This window comes from Dasypus novemcinctus, chromosome 23, assembly GCF_030445035.2.
Source record: "Dasypus novemcinctus isolate mDasNov1 chromosome 23, mDasNov1.1.hap2, whole genome shotgun sequence".
Classification (NCBI taxonomy): domain Eukaryota; kingdom Metazoa; phylum Chordata; class Mammalia; order Cingulata; family Dasypodidae; genus Dasypus; species Dasypus novemcinctus.
In genome coordinates this window covers 56,648,974-56,669,493 of record NC_080695.1, presented here as the reverse complement: position 1 = coordinate 56,669,493, position 20,520 = coordinate 56,648,974, and the positions used below count along the sequence as shown (strand labels likewise).

The 20,520-nt window shown below is 51.5% G+C and overlaps 1 protein-coding gene across 4 annotated transcripts in view; it reads left to right on the top strand.

The window, feature by feature from the left end:
- The window catches only part of ABCC1 (ATP binding cassette subfamily C member 1 (ABCC1 blood group)), a 135,497-nt gene that overhangs the window by 15,838 nt on the left and 99,139 nt on the right, over window positions 1-20,520 (top strand). For all 4 annotated transcript variants that reach the window (XM_058286383.2, XM_058286381.2, XM_058286382.1 and 1 more), the window contains exon 2: window positions 19,756-19,932. In XM_058286383.2, coding sequence (XP_058142366.1) covers window positions 19,756-19,932 — 177 coding nt within the window. The remainder of the gene's footprint in view (window positions 1-19,755; window positions 19,933-20,520) is intronic.

Sequence of the window (20,520 nt, the reverse complement as noted above, 5' to 3'; positions counted from 1 at the left end):
TGTGGAGAATGGTTGGGAGGGGGTGGGCGGTGTGGCTGGAGCGTCACACAGGCCAGGGCGGGTGTCATGGCTGGAGCACGGGCCCAGCCTCGCCGCGCGTGGCGGAGAGGTCGGACAGCCGTGCTGGCTAGCGCCCAGTGATGCTTATTCATCCCAGGCACCACACAAAGCACTTTTCATTTACGCCTCAAAACAACCCTGCGAGCCGGATAGACTGTATCCCCCTTTTACAGATAGGGAAACCGAGGCCCAGGGAGGTCAGGTGCCTTGCCCGAGGCCACACAGCTCATGAGTGGCAGAGCTGGGATCTGAACCCTGGCCGTCTGGCCCAGAGTCCAGGCCCCCAAGCGCGACACCACCCTGCCTCTGGGACGTGGGTGCTCTGGGTTGTGGCACGCGGCCCGTTTTAAAATCCCCGATTGTGGGTGTTCCCCAGCTGGGTGGAAGTTGGCTCTGGAAGGCGGGTTAATACCCAGGCGTGACGGAAGGGTCCCGGGGTGGGCAGGGGGGCTCTTTTCCAATAGGCCGTGCCAGGTGGCTCGTCTTGGAGGTGTCCAGAGGGCCCCAGCACTCGGCACATGGCTTTATGAGCCGTCGTTTCCATGATGACAGCCGCCGCCACCACCGTATCAGCAGCAGTAACCCTCCCCCCTCCCCCACGCCGGGTGCCGAGGGGCGGGTGTTGCTCTTTCCCCTTCAGCCTGGGGAACTGAGAGTCCCCGGGTGGGGCGGCTTCCCTGAGGCCACGCGGCAGGAAGCCGGGTGCCAGGCCTGGAGCCCGGGCCTGCTGCTCCCCACCCACCTCATCACAGGCTCTGAGGCAGGGAGATGACACACCGGGGACACTCCTTGCGATGGAGGCCCTCGGGTGGGGACTTTTGAGGTTGGCGTCTCCGCTTCCTGTCTTCAAGAGAAGGCCAACCCGAAACCCTCCCAAGCCCTCCCATCTTGGTTTCACAATTCCTGGGAGCTTTTGCGGCGTTTGGGTGATGCAGCACTTTTCTGGTGGGAATCCCAAGTAGCTTGGCTTTCCCCGGCTTCGCTCGGCCGCGCCTGTCACCTGCTCCTGTCCGGCCCTCGCCTCACTCCTGGATGTCCTCGCGCACCGCAGGTTTTCCCGAGTTCTCGTGGACCCTGACGGCTCGGCTCCCCTCAGGGTCCTACACCCACTCCCAAGTGGCAGTGATCGTACTATTAGCAGCTCCCTCTGCTGCGGCACTCACCGCGTGCCATCCGGGCTCCTGTGCGTCTTTCTCTGGGTTGTCTCGGGAGCCTGTGCGTGCAGCCACTGAGGTTTGCAGGCTCGGGGCCAGCCTGTCTGCTCTAGAGTCTGCCTCTGCCACTTACAGGCTGAGTGCCCTTGGGCCAGTTGCTTTACCTTGCTGTGCCTTAGTCTCTTCTGCTAAATGGGAGCAGTAATAGTACCCACTTCCAAGGATTGGGGTGAAGATGAAGTAGCGTAATTTGTGAACTTCGACTTCATGACAACCGAAAAGCAGGTATTACTGTCCTCACATTATGGCTGAGGAAACCAAGGTTTCCTCCCAGGTGGGGCCCTTGCCTCCCAAACCTCTGTTCTCAGCCACAGTTTCCTGGAGATGGCCAGGAATTAGCACAAATGATTTTTAAAAGAATAATCCCATTATTTAAAAAGTGGGGAAATTTTATATAAAATTCCAGGTTTCCACCTTTTTCCAAAAAATGAGAGAAGTCCCGGCAATGCTGCATCCCCATTCTTACATATCAACAATCCCTTGAAGCTGCAAAGTATCTCTCCTTTTAGATAGTACCTGTGTGGTCTAACTTGCCACAGCCCCCACCATTCCGTCTTGCCTCCTCGGTATGGAGACCTTGCGGCAGTGGCCATTCATTGTTGTGTTTGTTTTGCTTTCCTTGTAATTGAGAACTGTTTTTTTTTTTTTTAAAGATTTATTTATTTAATTCCCCCCCCCCCACCCCGGTTGTCTGTTCTCTGTGTCTGTTTGCTGCCGTCTTGTTTCTTTGTCCACTTCTGTTGTCGTCAGCGGCAGGGGAAGTGTGTGCAGTGCCATTCCTGGGCAGGCTGCACTTTCTTTCGCGCTGGGCGGCTCTCCTTACCGGCGCACTCCTTGTGCGTGGGGCTCCCCTACGCGGGGGACACCCCTGCGTGGCGCAGCACTCCTTGCGCTCATCAGCACTGCACATGGGCCAGCTGCACACGGGTCAAGGAGGCCCGGGGTTTGAACCACAGACCTCCCATGTGGTGGACGGACGCCCTAACCACTGGGCCAAGTCCGTTTCCCGAGAACTGTTTTGTTTTTGTATGTTTATGCTTTAAAAATAGCTACTGCTTGTATTGTGGCGCTATTTTAATTGCCTTATATAATTTTTTAAACCCTCACAAAAACCCAACGAGACTTGTGTGCTGTTTTTTGTTTTGTTTTACAGCTTTATTGAGATTTAATTCACATAAAATAAAATTCACTCACTTAAAATGTACTGCTGAATGGTTCCCAGTACAGTCACATGGTTCTGTGCCAGCATCATCACAATCAATTTTAGATCATCCCCCAAAGAAACCTTGTAGCCTTAGCCATCACCCCCCAGCGCCCCCAAGACCTCAGTCCTGGGCAACCATTAATAATCTACTTTCCATCTCATAGATTTGCCTGTTTTTGGACATTTCATATCAGTGGAATCATGTGATATGGGTCCTTTGTGTCTGGCTTTTCTTTCACTCAGCATAATGCTTTCAAAGTTCATCCATGTGGTGGCAGGGCATCCACTGCATGGCTAGACCCTGTTCAGTTTATGCGTTCATCGGCTGTCTGCATCTTCGGGCTGCTGTGGATAAGGCTGCTCTGACGTTGTGAGCACGTATGTCTGTGGTTCCTCTGGGCACATGCCTAGGAGTGGAACGGCTGGATCATATGGGAACCCTATGTTCAGCCTTTGTAGGAACCGCCAGACTGTTTTTCCAAAGTGGCTGCACCGTGGTGCACGGGTTCTAACTCCATGTCACAGATGGGACATTGAGGCACAGACGGGTGGGTGACAAGTAAGTGCCAGGAAGGGAAGGAACCAGGGATTGGAATGCAGGTGGTCTCATTCTAGGAACTACCCCAGCTCCACTCAGCTGCCTCTCAAAACCGGGGAAATGGAAAATTATCAGGTGATTCTAGAAACACGGAAGTGAACCTGATTCCTCTGTTTAATATGCAGCCCCAAGTGTTTCTATGCCTAACTGCTGTTGCCCAGGCCACCTCTTAGTTTATCTGCTTGACCTCTAGGCCTCTGTGTTTGCTTCCTCTTTGTCAATTAACCCCTTTCTAGTCTCAGTACCTCTTGCCATTTATGTGTCTCTCTGATGACCCTTAGTGCTTACAACATTTTCTGTTGTAGCCAGTTATGTACCTGTCCTACCTCCTGTTCAAGATTCTGTGCTTCTTGAGGGTAGGACACAAATGGGATTTTTCTGGCTCCACTGCTGGTACTGAACAGGGCTCAGTAAATGTAGGAAACACATGGATTTGTGGGTGGATGTGTCTGTAGTCTCTAAGAGGCAGGAGCGGGGTACCGTGGAAAAACAGTTAATGCAGTGATTCCCAGAGGGGTGAGTCTGCCCCCCAGGGGGCAGTTAGCAGTGTCTGGGGACATTTTGTTGTTATGAATGGGGGGGGGGTTGCTACTGTTATCTAGTGGGGAGAGGCCAAGGCAGCTGCTAAACATCCTGCAGTCACAGGGCAGCCCCTGGAACGCCCAAGTCTCCAGCCTCACGTGCGAGTGCGAGGTGGGCAACCCTGAGCTAAGGGGACTTGTGGTCGCGTAACAAGTGGCCTAACAATGGGAAAAGACATTGAATTGACATTTCTTCAACAAATACAAATGTTGAGATGACGCATCCTCTTACTATGACGTTGGTGTGTGGCTGGTGTCTGTTGTTTTTTTTTTTTTTCAAGATTTATTTTTTATTTATTTCTCCCCTTCCCTGCCCCAGTTCTCTGCTCTCTGTGTCCATTTGCTGTGTGTTCTTCTGAGACCGCTTCTATCCTTATCAGCGGCATGGGAATCTGTGTTTCTTTTTGTTGCATCATCTTGTTGCGTCAGTTCTGTGTGTGTGCAGCGCCTTTCTTGGGCAGGCTGCACTTTCTTTCATGCTGGGCGGCTCTCCTTACGGGGCGCACTCCTTGTACGTGGGGCTCCCTTACACGGGGGACACCCGTGCGTGGCAGGGCACTCCTTGTGCACATCAGCACTGCGCGTGCGCCAGCTCCACACGGGTCAAGGAGGCCCGGGGTTTGAACCGCGGACCTCCCATGTGGTAGACGGATGCCCTGTCCATTGGGCCAAGTCCGATTCCCATGCGTCTGTTATTTTCGGGGGGGGGGGGGCAGGTTCTAAAGACAGCACGTGTAAGATGATGGTACATTGTCCCAGTGAGCCCTGGAAATGGGTCATTTTGGAAGGCCCCGTGCTGGCAGTGGCCTGTTGCGGCCGACCTATCCGTGGAGGTGGAACAGGTGGCTCTCTCTCTGGTCCAGTATCAAAGGGCTTTTTGGGTTGTGGGGGCAGGTTGTAGAAAATGAACCTTGCATTGCGGGGTGAGGGTCCCAGTTGTCCTGGAGTGGGTGCAGGAGGCGCACAGCCCCGTCGCCGTTCCCCTGGGCACAGGCTCCTGCAGAGGTGTGGCGGGGACGCGGGACACACTGTCTTTGGATACACCTTGAGCCGTCTGAATTGCAGCCTCGTTCAGTATTTGTGTGATATGATTCCAACCTCCCAGGGCTGTTTTGGCCTTGGTCCTGTCTCTGCTGGCCGCCTCGCTGCTATGGGTCACACGCGGGTGGGGCCTCCCCCCACAATGCTCTGTGGCCAAGGGGTGACTGACCACACGTGGGTGCAAGCCTCAGGCTTCCGGGCGTGGGGAGGGCAGCCCGAGGGTGACCCCTTACCGTGTTTTGAAATCTCTTTGCAATTTTGCTCTTGGGTGGCATTGCCAAGTGGCCCGTGTGTCTCCCCGGGCTTGTCTGGGATCCATGGTTTAGGAACGCCCTTTTCAGAATATAGATGTCCCTTCATGTTAGGTTTTCATTATCTTCCCAACAACTTTACAAAAAGGGGTGCTCACAGAACTTTCCTGGCCACTGCATGGCCAGTTCTCAGCTGGCTGGACAGAAACCCCCAAGGGCAGAACTAGGTGCTAGTTCATCTTTTTCTTGTTTTGAAAAGAGCTTTATTGAGATATAATCCACATATCGTACTGTTCACCCATTTAAAGTGTACAGTTTGGTGGCTTCTAGGATATTCACGGAACTGTGCACCCACCCCCACCGTCGGCTGTGGAGGGTTTCATTTCCTACTCTCTCACCTTTGTGTCCTTGAGACCTGGGGGGGCTCCTGGTGTGGAGGGACGCCACATGCCGGCTGCTCTGAAGTTACGTTTTGCTCAGGTCCGTTGTGGTGTCCAGTCTTAGATGCCCCAGGCGTTTCGAGCGCCTGCCGCATTCCAGGCAGCATGGAGTGTGTGTGGGGGGCAGATCAGGGGCAAAACACTGAGCATTCATGCTGTCGCGGAACCACCGGTATGGGGCGGGAGTACTGGGGGGAGAGCGCGATATGGAAAAATGGATATATAAAATACATAACTAGAGCTCAAGCCATATGAAATTGCTGACCTCCAGCCTGTTTTGGCTTACACCAGGGGTTGGCAAACTTTTTCTAAAAAAAAAAAAAAAAGTAAATAGTTTAGGCTTTTCATGCCAAGAGACAAAATCGAGCAATTGTTTTTAGCAGAAAGCAAATAGTTTTTCTTACATTTAAAAGTGTGAGACCCATTTTTAGCTCGAGGGCTGTACCACAGCAGTGGGCTGGATTTGGCTGACCCCTGATCTACACAAATGGCTCTTCCTGTCCATCTGACCCATGTGTATCCTATGTGATGCCCTATCACTAAATCGTCCCTTCCATGTCACCTGTAACATCAAGTTCTCAAATGAAACATGTAGCACTTAAACGAATAGATAACCTAAGAGCTGAAAGAAATACTTGACAGTGTGGTACCAAGTAACATACAGGAAATGTAGAAAAATCAGGGATTTGACATCGTCTGAGGGGGGGTGGGGACACGGGGGCCTCCCTGAGGAAGGAGGTTCCCCCGGAGACCCCGGGGACTTGTCTGAGTTGAAGGCAGGGCTGTGGAGGAGAGAGAATCCGCGTGCGAGGGCCTGGGGCTGGAGGGGCTCGGAACCACGGCCCTGGGTGAGACTGGCCCGGACCCCGAGGCTGTGGCGTGGATTTGGACTTGATGCGGAGAAGGCGTTTTAGGCAGGACGTGGAGGGCTCCGGGTTGCAGGTTGCAGCTACCTGCCCGGCTGCGTTACGGGTGACAGCCCGGAGGAGAGCCGAGCACACCTGGGCGACTCAGGTATCTGCCGGGTGTGCAATGAATGGAGCCAATCAGCTGTCTTCTACGGATACACTGGGTTTTTGTTTCCCTTCCTTATTTCAGATTAATAAATAAGATTTTCATATTTATCAAGCATCGTACTGTCTAGCATTCCCGGAAACACACATCCCGTCGTTTACCTGGTCATTTCTCCACCTTGCCGCGTTTAGACCTGCACTGCCCGGTCTGTATGTGGGCCACATACAGAGTTTTCTTTTTCTATTAGTCATTTTAAAAACAAAATGTGAAATGAAACAGGTGAAGTTAATTTCAGTGTATTTCGTTTAACCCATTATACCCCAAATACTATCATTTCCATATGTAATCTATAGAAACATTGTTAGTAAGCTGTTTTACTTTTTTTTCTCTTCTAATACTCAGACTCCTAAATCTGGAGGGTAATTCCTACTTATATACGGTACATCTCAGTTTGGACTGGCCTCATTTCAAGTGCTCAGTAGGTCCGCCTGGTTGGTGGCCACTTCATGGACAGTGTAGGTTTAGGTAGTTTCTGCATTTTGTAGAATTTTAATATTGTAGAATGCAGTTTTTAGCCTCTAGGAATATACACATAGTGCTTCTTCAGTGAGGTCTTAAAGACTCAATTTCGTAGGGATTATTGGGTCAGAGTTTATCGTTTCCTGGTTCCCACTGTGGATTGCTAGCTTATCAACCTTTATCTGGATCTTTCTCTTGGTTTTTTGTCACTACAAGGCTTGCAAACAATTACGCAAAGCTGTTTGGGCTGTGGATCAGGCTTTCCCCTGTTTTCCTTGGCTTAGGAGATAGTTTCTAAGGGAATCCACTGTATTGTTTGGAATAGCAAGATTGGCAGCAACCCAAGTGGTTTGTTCATGAGAAGTGTTAAATACAGCCTGTTCCACCCGTGCCCTGGAGGCGTGGGATACTTTAAGAGGAAAATAAGGCTGAGGAAAGTATGTGTGGATGTGGGGCTGGTCTCCAAGATCCAGTTTTTCCGCTGAAGTCTGGATTCAGAATGGCCTATTTGGTGTGAGAACTCTCGTGCATAAAGAAGGGGTGAAGTCAGAATACATAGTTGTATTGTCATAAAGTATTCCAGAAGGACACATGAGAGACTCACAAACGCGGTTGTGTTTGCATTTGGGGAGGGGGTACATGGGGGCAAAGGGGTGTGACTTTTTACTATTCCCGTGTGTATGTACATATGCACCCACGCATACATACGTTAAAATTGTTTTCGAGCCACGTATTACTATCAAAGTGAAATTTAAAAATTAAGTTCTTATCTTCCATTGTTCCATCTCCCTTGATTCAAAAGCATTTCCTAAATGACTACATTGTAGAGAGAGAACAGGGATGTGAGCCCGTAATTAAGAAAGGTTCTGAGAACGCCGTGGAGAGCAGAACCCAGGGCTTTGCGGAGGGGGTCCAGTTTGGCCGAGTCAGGTTTCGTAGCAGGGCAAGGCACTCGAGGCAGGGGCGTAGCACGCGCCAGGTGTTGAGGCACCAACGAGCGGAACGGATGCAAGCTTAGAGTGGACAAGAGCAAGCCTTGTTTCCTGGTGGGTCTTTCTTTCTTGCCTGCGGTATTAGTCTCCTCCTGCTGCTGTAACAAATGACCACAAGGCCAGTGGCTTCAAGCAACACAAAGTTATTATTTTTTATCTTGCCACTCTGGAAGCCAGGCATCCAAAATGCAGGCTGTGTTCCTTCTCCAGGGGAGAATCTGTTCCTCGCCTCCAGCTTCTAGAGGCCACCCACATTCCTTGACTCGTGGCCCTGCCTCCCTCCGACCTCTACCTTCTTTGTCTCGTCTTTTTCTCTACCTGGGACTCTCCTGCCTCCCGCCTTGGCTTATAAGAACCCTTGTGGTTAGTTTGGACCCACCTGGATAATCCAGGGTAACCTCCCCATCTCAGGGTCTTTAACGCACATCACATTGGCAAAGTCCCTTTGGCCGTGGGAGGTGGCTGGCCCTGCAGGCTCCGGGGATTAGGACGTGGGCGTCCTGGGGCCTGTGTTCTGCTGGCTGCGCTGCCCACCACAGTTCCTGGCACATCGCAGGGCCTCAGCGGCTATTTGTTGAGTGAAGTGAGTCATTTCATGAGGCTGTGAAATGTGGAAGGGACATAGTAAGAGAAGATTCTGGAAGCAGTAGTGGCATTTGTTGAGTGCTGACCATGTACCCTGGTCCATGCTTGATTAAGCATTTATTTGCACCATCTCATTAGCGTTCCCACTTTCCAGATGTGGAGATTGAGGCTTAGTTGCTTGGCGAGGAAGACGTGGCCAGGAGCTGACATCTCATCTGTCTGATAAGGGGTGTACTTGAGGATTGGACTGTTAGCCAGGTGAGGGCAGGGAGTTGGTAAAAACAGGATTTCTCAAATTCCCTGCCGTGGGAGCCGTCCTGTGCACTGCAGGGGGTTTAGCAGCACCCCTGGCCTCCACCCACAAAATGCTAAGTCCACACCCCTCCCCAGCCCCTCCGATTCTGACAACCCCAGATGTCTCCAGACATTGAAAAGTGTTCCCCCAGAGGCAGACATGCCCTGGATTGAGAACCACGGGGTTAGAACATACATCAGATCATGCCCCGTCGCATCCACGGTCCCCACATCCCCCAGAGTGAGAGTCGGAGTCCCTGCGATGGCCTGCAGTCCTGCGAAGACTGTCCTCCCGCCCCCACCCCACATTCCTCCCCGTCTCATCTACTGCTGCTGAGCCACGGTAGGCCTCCTGGCTGTGACTGCTCAGAAATGCCAGGCAGGTTCCCACCCCAGGGCCTTTGCACTCACCGTTCTTTCTTTCTGGAGCACTCTTCTCCCAGATGCCGTTTGATTTACTCCCTTGCGTCCTTCAATCCTTCGAATACCCCACTTCTCAGCAAGGCCTTCCCTGGCTTTGTGCTGCACCCCCCACCCCGTTCTTTTCTCCCTTCGTCTTGCATGCACACACGCTACCTAATTTCCTCCTGCCTCCTCCTTAGGCTGGTGACCTCAGGACTGCTGGGCCTTTGTCCTGCCTCTCGCTGCTGGGCCCCCTGCTCCCAGGCCGGTGCCCCGAGATCGCGGTGGAATGGGTGAATGCCGTCTGTCCTGTTTCCTGCGGTGTCCCAAACATACCCTGTGCCTGGAACTCTTCATAAGCCTCTGGAATGTGTCCCCAGAAGTACCCCCTGTACCTGGCTCCTAATAAGCTTCCGGAATGTGACCAAACGGAGGATTTGGTGCAGGTCAGGGGTCTGGAATGAAGAGAGGCTGGAGCGGGGGGCTGGGGAGGAGACGAGCAGATCTGTCAGGGCTGGGTGGCGAAAGCCAGGTCCAGTGTTTGCTTGCAGGCAGGGCCCCTGTAGGAGGCCCCGCACTTGCGGGGAGCCCCGGGGTGGGGGCGGCTGCTGCCCGCTGCCCGCTGCCCGCTGCCTGCACTCGGGCCGGGCCAGGCCACGCCGTGGCTCTGCTTGCTTTTCAGCCCCGAGAGTCCTAGTTCTGCAGGGAACTCCTTTCCTGTCCTGCCAGAGTGCCGGTTCTGCACCTTGGACTCGGGCCGGGTGAGGGTTTGGGGTGCTCAGCTGGGCAGGGTGAGGACCCCTCTTGGCGACGCCCCCCCGTCCGGGTGCCGGGGTAAGGCCGGGTTCTGCCTGCCCTGCCCACGTTTGAGCTTGTTTCCCTGCGCTGGCCAGCCGGGGGGCGAGGAAGGCCGGCCCTGCCCACGGGTGCTGCCCCGGCGCCGTTCTCGCCCCCATGCGCCTCTCGCCGAGTCGGGCAGGGCCAGTGCCTTTTCAGGACCGTGGCCGGGTGTGTGGCCCCACGCCTCCTTCTCTAAGCAGGCTCAGCGTGGCGAGCCGCGGGCCCCCTGCCCTCGCAGCGCCCCGGCTCCTTTCCCCGGCCTCGTGGGGCAGCCCCTCCCTGCCGTGGGTTCCACTCTGTCTCCCGCCTTCCTCCTTTCTCTCCCTCCCTTATTCTCTTTCTCTCTGCCCTGCTTCCTTCATTCTTGAAAAGGTCTGGACAGAACCCACTGGGAAGCGCCCCCAGTCCTGCCCCGGCCTGCCGTGTCCCTGCCCAGGGAGTCCTGCTTGTCCCCAGCTTCTGGGGTTTCCCACCCAGAGAGATTTCCTCACACGGGAGAGTGTGTGTGATTTAATTCTTTGCCCCCTTTTTTTCAGCCGGTGCTTGCATGCCACAGCCACAGTAGTGTAACTTGCTCTTGTTCCACTGGAGCCCCTGCCAGTTTATAAATGGTAACGAATGTTTTTATTAGTGGCCCCAATAAACAAATAGAGGTGTTCCTTGTGTTCCTAACTCAGCATCTAGAAACTTCGAGCCTTAGGCTCCTGCTGCTGCTGTTCGTTTATTTAAACTGTGAACTAGTTTCTTGATTATTCTTTTAGAGGTGATACACACAGAGTAAAAACTTTAAACAGTAGAAAAGATAATAAAACAAAACTCATAGTTGCCTTCCTCTCACCAGCTTCAGGCCTCCCGGCTGGAGATCGTCCCTCCTACTATTTTGTCCCCTTGCATCTAAGAAAATTTTCCGGCCTAGAAGAAATCTGTGTATATCCTTTTATGCCAGGGGTTCTTAACCAGGCATCTGTGAGCTTGAATTTAAATTTTAAAAAAAACATTATTCTTGTGGGGATGTGTTGGTGCGGTGTGATGTATTTATTAAATAATACACAGTGTAGTGTGGGCTTAGTAAGGGGTCCGTAGTTTTCACCTGACTGGCAAAGGGGTCCGTGGAACAAAAAAAGGTTCACAATCTCTGTTTTATGCTAATTTTCAAATTTTTTATCATATGATAAAAAATGCAAACAACTTACTTTTCTGGAGGCATCTACATCCAGACTTGAATCCTTGGCTGCGCATTTGCCGCTTGTAGGTCATGCAACTGGGCCTCAGTTTCTGCATCTGTGAAATGGGTTGAATTATAGCAGCTGCTGTAGGACCTGCCTCCCAGAGTTGTTGGTGGGAGAATTAACTGTCACGCAAAGCACTTGGGACTGTGCCTGGCACCTGCTACTGATGAACTTGATAAACCCTCACTCTTATCCTTCGTGTAGCTAGAAAGGTGACACATGTTTCTTTGTTTCCTTCCTGTCTTCGCTCCAATGCTAAGCCTCACTTGATGTGAAAATAGCCGCCAGCCACCCCCCACCGTTATTCTCTCTCCCCTTTCCAGGGCACGTCCTACCCTTGGATATAAGGTAGTTGTTTCTCTTGTCTGGCATCACTCCTTTCACTCGAATGAAACTCTCTGAGGGTAGAGACTTGATTTGGATGGAAAGTCGACTCTGGCAGGTTTTTTTTTTTGGTTAATGGAATTTTACTGAAGCATATATCCTTCGTATGTGAACATACATAAACAAGTATATAGTAAAAGTTGTGAACTTACAAAACGAATGTACATCACCCCACCGCCACCTTGCATTGTTGTGAAATATTTGTTACAAACTGTGAAAGAGCATCGTCAAAATATTACTATTAACCGTAGCCCATATATTACATTTGGTGTGTTCCCCCCCCAACTGACCCAGTCACTAACCCCCTGTGTTATAGTATTGTGTATTTGTTAAAGTTCATGAGAGAACATTCTCTGTCCCGTTAACCACAGCCCGTCATCCACCTCAGGACTCCCTGTGTTACACAGTCCCGTGCTTTGTACAGTCCATTCAAAGTGGACGCCCAGTGGCTCTCATTTTCATCAGAGTTGGGCTGTTATCCCCTCAATTTTAGAACGTTTTCATTACCCCAAAAGGAAAATTCCCATGCCCCCGTCTGCTCCCCATCGTCCCTTAGAATGGACGCAGCGTCTTCTTTTCGGTGGGTTGTTGATGGGACTCGGGCTGCAGGGGAACATGCGGCCCATCGCAGACCCCTGCACCGCGTGGCGTCGGCTCTGCGCTTGGCCCTTGACCCTGACTCTGGGCAGCGGGGCAGGCTCATGACCACGCCCCCGCCTGTCGCCCGTCCCTTCTGTCCCCGAGCCGGCCGGGTCCCGAGCAGGGCCGCTTCCCTCGCCCCCGCAGGCCCTGGCCGGGGAGACGCCGGGCACGGGGGCTTCTGCCCCGAGCACCACTGCTCGAGGGGCCCCTTCGAGTCAGGTCGGCTGGCCTGAGGCCGCGTCCCGGGCCCTGCCCGCGGCTGCTGCCCGCCTGTGCGGGAGGACACTGTGGCTTCTGAACCCGCCCGGCCGAGAGGACGTGGTGCTGCCCCGGGAGGTGCGTTGAACAGCCTTTGGGGTGGCCCGGAATAAACCCGAGGGGGTGTGGCAGCGGGACCCCCCAAGAGTGTCCACGGCCCGATCCCCGGAAGCTGCGACGATGGCAGGTGCCGCGGCGAAGGCGGGGTGCAGGTGGCATGGCGGGCCTCGAGATGGGCGGGGCGGGGGGCTCCAGCTGGCTGCTGTCTGGCTTGATTATCCCACCTGTCAATTCCTTAGTGAGGACCCAGTGGTGAAGTTCCTGGAGGACATCCGGGCTTTCCCCTGTTCCCAGGACGGCGTCTTTGTTCTAGGTAGCAGAATCCCGTCTCGGAGGTTTCTGAGGTCCACACGGACCTCTGGTCAGGTTCCAGATCCGTCTATTGATTCCTTATCTTACTGGCCTGCTTCCCTGCCAGCGCCTTGCTTTTAGCCCAGGAGACCCAGCGCAGACTGTGGCCACCAGGCTGGGAGGTGATGACTGTGTGTTGGTGAAGCCCCTGGGTTGTGGCAACTGATACAGGTGTTCGGTTCTGCGCTTGGTGATGTTTTTGGGACTCCTGTCTTCCCCTTGGCTCAACTCAAGTCTCCTGAGGGTAAAGACGTGTGCTCCAGAGGGCCCCTGTGGAAATTCACAGTGCCTCACTGGGAGCCAGGGTGGCAGGGGGAGCACTGGATGCAACCACCAGCCTTGCTGGGTTTGAGCCCCAGCCTCACCACTTCTGAGCTGTGTGACCTAGGGCAAGTTGTATGACGTCTCTGTGCCTCCTTTCCTCATGTGCAGAATGGGAATCAAAACAGAACCTATCCTGCAGGAGGTCATGAAGGCTACATGAGTTAATTCACATAAAATACCAAGAAACAGTCTTTGGCACATAGTGCTCAGCTAAGGCTAGGTGATATTGTCATCATCGATAAGGATATAAGATTGTTACATATGAGTATAATAATATAAGCCCTCATTTGTTTTTCTTGCTAATTTAAGAATTAAGATTATTGACAATAGCCCTGTATTGAGCATTTAATATGCTTCTTGACCTGCGCTGTATTCTGTATGTATTAACTTTTATTTGATTTTTAGAACAGCTCTAGGAGATAGGTATTTGTGGCTCAGAGAGGTTCTGTAACTTGTCCGAGTTTGCACAGCTAGTAAGTAGAGAGGAAAGCTGAACCTGTAAGATATGGGACAAAGGGACAGATACTCTTTTTGGAAGGTAAAGTGTGAGGATGGGGAAGGAGAATAGGAAAAGGAGAGAGCAGGAGGAAGAACAGAGGGAGGAAAGTGAGATCCAAAGAAGTCATTTGAAGAGAGTATAAGTAACAGTAACATCTGTCGGCTTTTATGAACCCCGTGGAGGAAGTGGTAGTAGCCTCATTTTTCTGGTAGGCTGTTTGATTCTCAGAGATCTTTGACTTCCCTGGGAGTGTGTGTTATACCCGTGGGCCATAAAGCATGCATGTCAGATTCTGAGTCATATTATTATAGAAAAGGTCACTTGTATTACCAGGATGTTCTGTATTGTAACAAGGGAGTTAATTTTAAACCAGTGTAAACAATGAAGTGAATGTGTTAGAGCTGCCCGGGGCGAGGGTGGGCTGCAGGCGAAGCTTGATCCAGCAGCCCACAGTGAAACCAAGCACCAGTATCTTTCTTCTGTACCTGTTACGATGCCAACTCCATTCTCAGCTCGATGCGGTGGTGCCGTCCCTTCCCTTTCCCTCCCAACCCCCCGGTGCTTCTCTTGTAAGTGGCTGTGGCACCTGTAAACCCTGCATCCTCGTGGAGGCACAGAGAGTGCGCAGTAAGAGTGCCTTACTGCAATTGGATCCTGTGCCCGTTCTGGAACTCGTCACCAGCGCGGGGGGGAGAGCACTCTGCTGGTGGAGGAGCCATGGGGGACCCGGCCCTGGAGCGTGGCCTGGGAGCAGCTCTGGCCAGGGTGGAGGAGGGGTGCTCATCAGCGCTGTCAGAGCTCCCTGCTTAGGAGGAGCGGCGCCTCCGGGGAGAGCAGGGTAGGGGTCGTTGTCGTCCCTTCCTTACGCCTTCTCACCACCCTGTGCCCAGGATTCCCCTCGGAAGCCCCGTGCAGAAGGGAGTCATGCTCCGGCCTACAGGGGCTCTCGAGGGGGTTCCTTGGTCCCAAGGACACATCAAGGTCCCGGCCCTTCCAGGGGCACGCAGGGGGCCCTGGGGTCATGATCTCCCTGGGGCGGCGTCGCGGGGCCTGGCCCAGCAGTGACAGCTGCTGCTCGGGATCGGGTGCCCCTGCTCCAGCTCCCGCCTCGGTCAGGGCCGGCCGCTGGCTGGGGCAGGAAGCCAGCTTTGCCTGCTCTTCACTTTGCCTTCCTCTGATGGGCCTCGCGCCGACCATTTCTCTCCCGGGAGTCCCAGTGCCCTCAACGCTCCCGTTGTCTTGTTGCTCTCTTCCTGACCTGAGCTCCTCTTCACTGCGCGACTCTGAGCGGTGCAGGTGCTATTCGCGGGATTACCGTGAAGTTTTAGCATCCTGCACGCCTTGACTGTGTGCCAGGCCCTGGGCGAGGCCCCCTTTGCACATCGCCCCCTGCACACCCAAGAAGCCCTACCAGGTGGGCGCGGCTCCTTGACTTTTTCAGGGGCAGCCACTGAGGCTGGGAGAGGTGAAGGGACTTGCCCAGGTTCTCGCGGGGTCAGGGCCTGAACTTGAACCCACCGCCACCTGATCGTAACCACTGCACTGGTGGTTCCACCTGGTGGGTCGTGATTTTTCAGCCAAGTCGTGAATAACGCTGGGGAGGGATGGGGTGGCTCGGACCACTTATTTCCTCACTAGCCTCTGGGTGCCTGCTGGGTGAGCAGTCACAGGTCCTCGCCGTACGGGGGGGGGGGGCAGACATGTAAGTAATTCATTGTGACCCGCTGGGGTCAGCGAGTTTCCTGGAGGTGGGAGGCCAGATGATCTGTGGAGTGAGGAAGATGGCTTCTTAAAGATGTCTGTGTTGGGTTTTGAAGGATAAGTAGGAGTTTGTCAGGCAGGAAAGACATTGCAGCTAGAAAATTTAGCAAGAAATATTCCAAAGAGACCGATCCTTTACCCAGCAGCTGGGAAACGCCTTGAGCACCTTCCTCAGTGCCGGGTACATACTCCTGTGAGCATATGCCTGAGCTGGAACAGTGGGGAATGGGGTGGGAGTAATCATCGGAGCAGAGGGCACCTGATGGCGGAAGGCCTGAGCAGCCGCGGCAGGGACTGGTTCCTAAAGGTAACAGGGAGCCATTGGAGGTTGTTGCCCAGAGGAGAGAGAGTTGAGGTCAGTCCCGTTCATTACTTGCAAGTATTTAAGTCTGAATTTTCCTCTAAGCAGGAATACCTTTTAAACAATGAAAGGGTCTTCAGTCTCATTCGTAAAGAGAAAAGGGAGTTTGAAACACTGAGATGTTTTCCACTTCTCAGATTGGCAAAGATCAGAAGCTTCTCCTACACTGTGGTTTTGGTGGTAGTTTCCCTCCTACGTTGTTAGGTGGAGTGTAGACGAGGACCCTGTCTGTCTACGCTGTGAACGCACCAACCCTTTGACCCGTAGGTTCACTTCTAGAAGTTCTCCTACAAATATGCCTGCTTGAGTGTGACATTAGCTCAAGCTAACGGTGTTCACTGCCACCTTGTTAGAGTGACAGGAACCTCCCAGCAGCAGGGACTGATGAGATCAAGGTCATCTGTACAGTGGCTACGACTTCGCTGCAACGAGGCAGCAGAGAGCACTTCATGTACTGTGTGGGATGATCTTCAAGGTAGATTATTAAGAGAAAAAAAGCAAGTGTCCGTACAGATATCCTTCCATTTGGTAACAGAAAAGAAAAATGTATTTATTTTGTTATATGCATAAAATATTTTCTGGAAGGGATACATAAGAAATGAGTCTCTAGGCTGGGGGGACTGGGGGGCTTGGGGAGGGGATGGGGAGGAGATTTGTCCCTTCTAGCCCTTTTGTTCAAAATGAATACAATTAAAGTAACACTAAAGCAGATCAATGTCACTCATAAAAATCAGTCTCCGAGATGAGCTGTTAAGTAAAAAAAGCAAGGTACGGAGCAGAGTATGTATTATAGTACCCTTGGGGGAAATAAAATACATATGCTGTCTTTGGAATGTGTCGAGAAAAACATACAAGAAGTTAGGAGTGGTAGTTTTCTGACAAGGTGGGTTATGGGCTGAGAGTTCAGGGAGAGAGACAGATTTTTCACTGTGTTTCCTTTGTGTGGTGTGAAAAACGTTAGCCCTGGCAAATATTACCTATTAGAAGTAAGGTAAAACAAAGAGCGAGAGCAGCACAGGTGCATGGTGTGTATATGTACGTGTGTGTGTATGTGTGTATGTGTGTATGTGTGTATGTGCGTGTGTGTGTGTGTATGTGTGTGTGTTTAACTCTGGCGCAGTGGAGAGGACTGAATGGGACCTGGAGGAGCCGGAAGTCTTGGAATAATCAGAGGAGAACTTGGGAAAGTATTGCAGGCATCCAGGCGAAAAACTCTAGCTAGGAACAGGCTTCTGAGATGCCTCGCACAGAAACCACACTTCTCGTGTCTCTGAAGGCATATATAAAGTCCCGGCATTGTTTTCTTCCTAGAAGGGCAGATTTCTTTTGGAATAAACTTTTTTTTTTTAGACAACTGCTTAGAAACTATTCTGTACGTAACAGCCACCTACAGTTTAATCCCTTTTTTCAGCCATCACCTCAAAAACTTTGTGTCGTGCGGAACCAATCAAAATAACCAGTCTTTGATATAATCCACCTTCTCCGTGATCAAAATTCTTATTTGCCAGGCTGTCTTCCAAACATCCAGAAAGGCAAGAACTTTGTCCTTTTAAGGGTTTCTTTGCATTAACGTTTCCCAGCAAAATCCCCTTGTGTGTGTGTTGGCCTTTTAATGTTTACTTTTCCATGTTTCCTTGTTCTTGGTTCTGAAAAAAAAAATTGTATCAAAGAATAGTTCTGCCCTGTAGAACCAGTTTCGGTCCTCACTAAATATCTAGATTTCCTTTTGTGAGTTGGTTTGGAACATATGTTTTGATTGTTCAGTGTTTCAGCAAAAACGTTTTGCTTATTGCCGTCACTGTCTCTTCTTGAACATGACTTGAAGTGGCCTTAAAGCTCGCAGGCGCCGGAGCCTTGGGTTCCCTGGAGTTTCTCGGAGGTCCCGGGCCTTTGACTGTGGGCAGCTGTTGGAATCGTAGGTATCTGGGAGGCACGGAGCCCAGTGGTGGAAAAGGAAGGCGAGGGGAGACGTGGGCTGGCTGGGGACTGCTGCCAGCCGGGACGCGAGGGGCTTGTCCGAAGACTGGTTATGACTCCTGATGGGCGAGAAGCTGGAACATGGGCCCACTGCTGCCAGATCTTCTCATTTTTCAAGAGAAGCCAGAAATCCAAATTTTAATTTGAAATTTCTTGACTTTAGGTGTTGGCAGCTAAATGTTAAAAATAAAGGGGGAGGGAGGCTAAATCTTAAAAAAAAAAAAGAGAGAGAGAGAGGTGCCTTTAACATTAACAATAACAACAAACTTCTTGTGGGCCTAGTTGCTCTGGGTCCACCTGTTCTGACCTCCAGTTTTATCCCACCTATTCATGGTAGAGATTGGAAATTGAGACCTTGAGATAGGGCAGCGACTTTTCTCAAAGTTATATGATGGTGGTGAAGATCCGGACTTGAATTCAAATGGACACAAGAGAGTAGACAGTGGGCAGGGGGAGGGGGGAAAGGGAGAGAAATAAATAAATAAATAAATCTTCAAAATTTTTTTCCATTATGAGCTCTGACAGCTAGTGGAAGTTTATTCTTGGACAGATATATCTGATCTATTTATACATCTGTATGTGTCTATTTGACATGTCTTTTTAACAAAGTACAATTTAAAAAAAATTAAAAGTAGCTTAAATTTTTTTGTTTCCAAAACTAGCTGTATTAGTTTTGTCAGCCAAAGGGGTGCTGATACAAAATACCAGAAGCCTGTTGGCTTTTATTAAGGGTATTTATTTGGGGTAGGAGCTTACAGATACCAGGCCATAAAGCATAAGTTACTTCCCTCATGAAAGTCTATTTTCACGTGTTGGAGCAGGATGGCTGCCGACGTCTGCGAGGGTTCAGGCTTCCTGGGCTCCTCTGGGCTCAGCTCCTGTTTTCTCCACAAGGTCACCAGTAGACTGTCAGGCGAATGGCTCTGTCTGTCTCCCTGGGGCTCCAGCTTAAGACTTCAGCATCAAACTCCAACATTAAAAGCCCTCACCTCAGTCCTTTGCCATGCCTTTTATCACTAAGAGGTGGGGACTCAACACGTTAATGACATGGTCCAATCAAAGTGCTAATCATAACTTAATCATGCCCAGGTATAGACCAGATTACACACATAATCCAGTACCTATTTTTGGAATTCATAACTGTATCAAACTGCTACTCCAGCTATCTTGGTCTCCATTCAGGGATTCCAGAACCAGACTGCCTGGGTTTGAATTCAACTCCAGATCTTACCAGCTGTATGAAACAGGGCAGTTCATTTAACCTCTCCATGCCTTTCTCAGCTGATAATGGAGATGGCAAAAAGTATTTATCTCGTAGAAATAAAAGAGCTAATTCATGTAAAGAACCTAGAATAGGGCCTGGCACACAGGAGCTGGGATTCGGGTGTTACCCGTGATGTTGACAGTGGTCATGGTGATAACGGTGATGGGGAACGATGGTGGTGATGACGGTGATGATTGTGACGGTGGTGGTGGTGCTGATGGGGATGGCGATAACGATGATGAGGGTAGTGGTGATGATGGTGGTGATGGTGATGAAGAAGAGTGTTGGAAAGCCCTCAGGTCACAAGGCAGCAAAGCAGGGGTGATTCGTATGGTCAAGGCTTCTTCCCTTTATGGAAGGATATCGTTAGGGTTCTTTTAAGTGGCAGTCTCCGTTTTTCCAACACCAGTGGGACTTGGCGCGGGCCCCAGGCCGGTGTCTGTTATGTCAGATGTTATTCCTCTTGCCTTGTCTTTCAGTCTCCCGCCTTAGCAAGGGCATGTGTTCGGCCTGAGGGGCTCTCAGATGGAGGGGTCCTGCCTGTGATCCCCACACGCGCCCCGTCCCTTTTGCTGCGCCCCATTGAGCCCGAGCCTGTTTGTGTCTGCAGGACTGGAACGTCACGTGGCACACCGACAGCCCCGACTTCACCAAGTGCTTTCAGAACACCGTGCTCGTGTGGGTGCCTTGCTGTTACCTCTGGGCCTGTTTCCCCTTCTACTTCCTCTATCTCTCCCGACACGACCGCGGCTACATTCAGATGACACATCTCAACAAAGCCAAAACCGTAAGTCACTTGGGATTTCATTGTGCTGGGCGGACATGTCTCTTCTCCTTCGCTGGCCTCAGGTTCCTTTTTCTAGAAGGCAGAACAACAATGTAGTAGACAAAAGCTGGGGCTCTGCAGTCAGACGTGGGTTCAAATCCCAGCCTGCCACTTCTTTGACCCTTGAGCAAATTTCTTAACATCACCAAGTCTCAGTTTCTCCACTTGTACAGTAGGGTTGATAGGATCTATTCCAAGGGATTGTCAGGAGGTCTTCCTTCCTTACCAGGGGTATCTCCTTTTAATATGTCAGTCCAATTTTGTCCCTGTGTAGCTCAGAATCCCCCAGGTAGCTTCCCACCACAGCTGAATAAAATGCGGAAGTCCTTAAACGGCCCAACATGATCTAGCTCCAGGCTTTCCTCCTCAAACCCACTGAGTCTGTTCCTACCCCAGAACCTTTGCACCCCCCAGATATCCACTTCTTTCAGCTCTTTACTCAGATGTCACCTTCTCCGAGAGGCCTTCCCTGACCACCCTCATCTTACCTATTTTATTTTTCCTCATAGCGTGTACTACTACCTGGCATTGCATTATGTATTGTGTAGT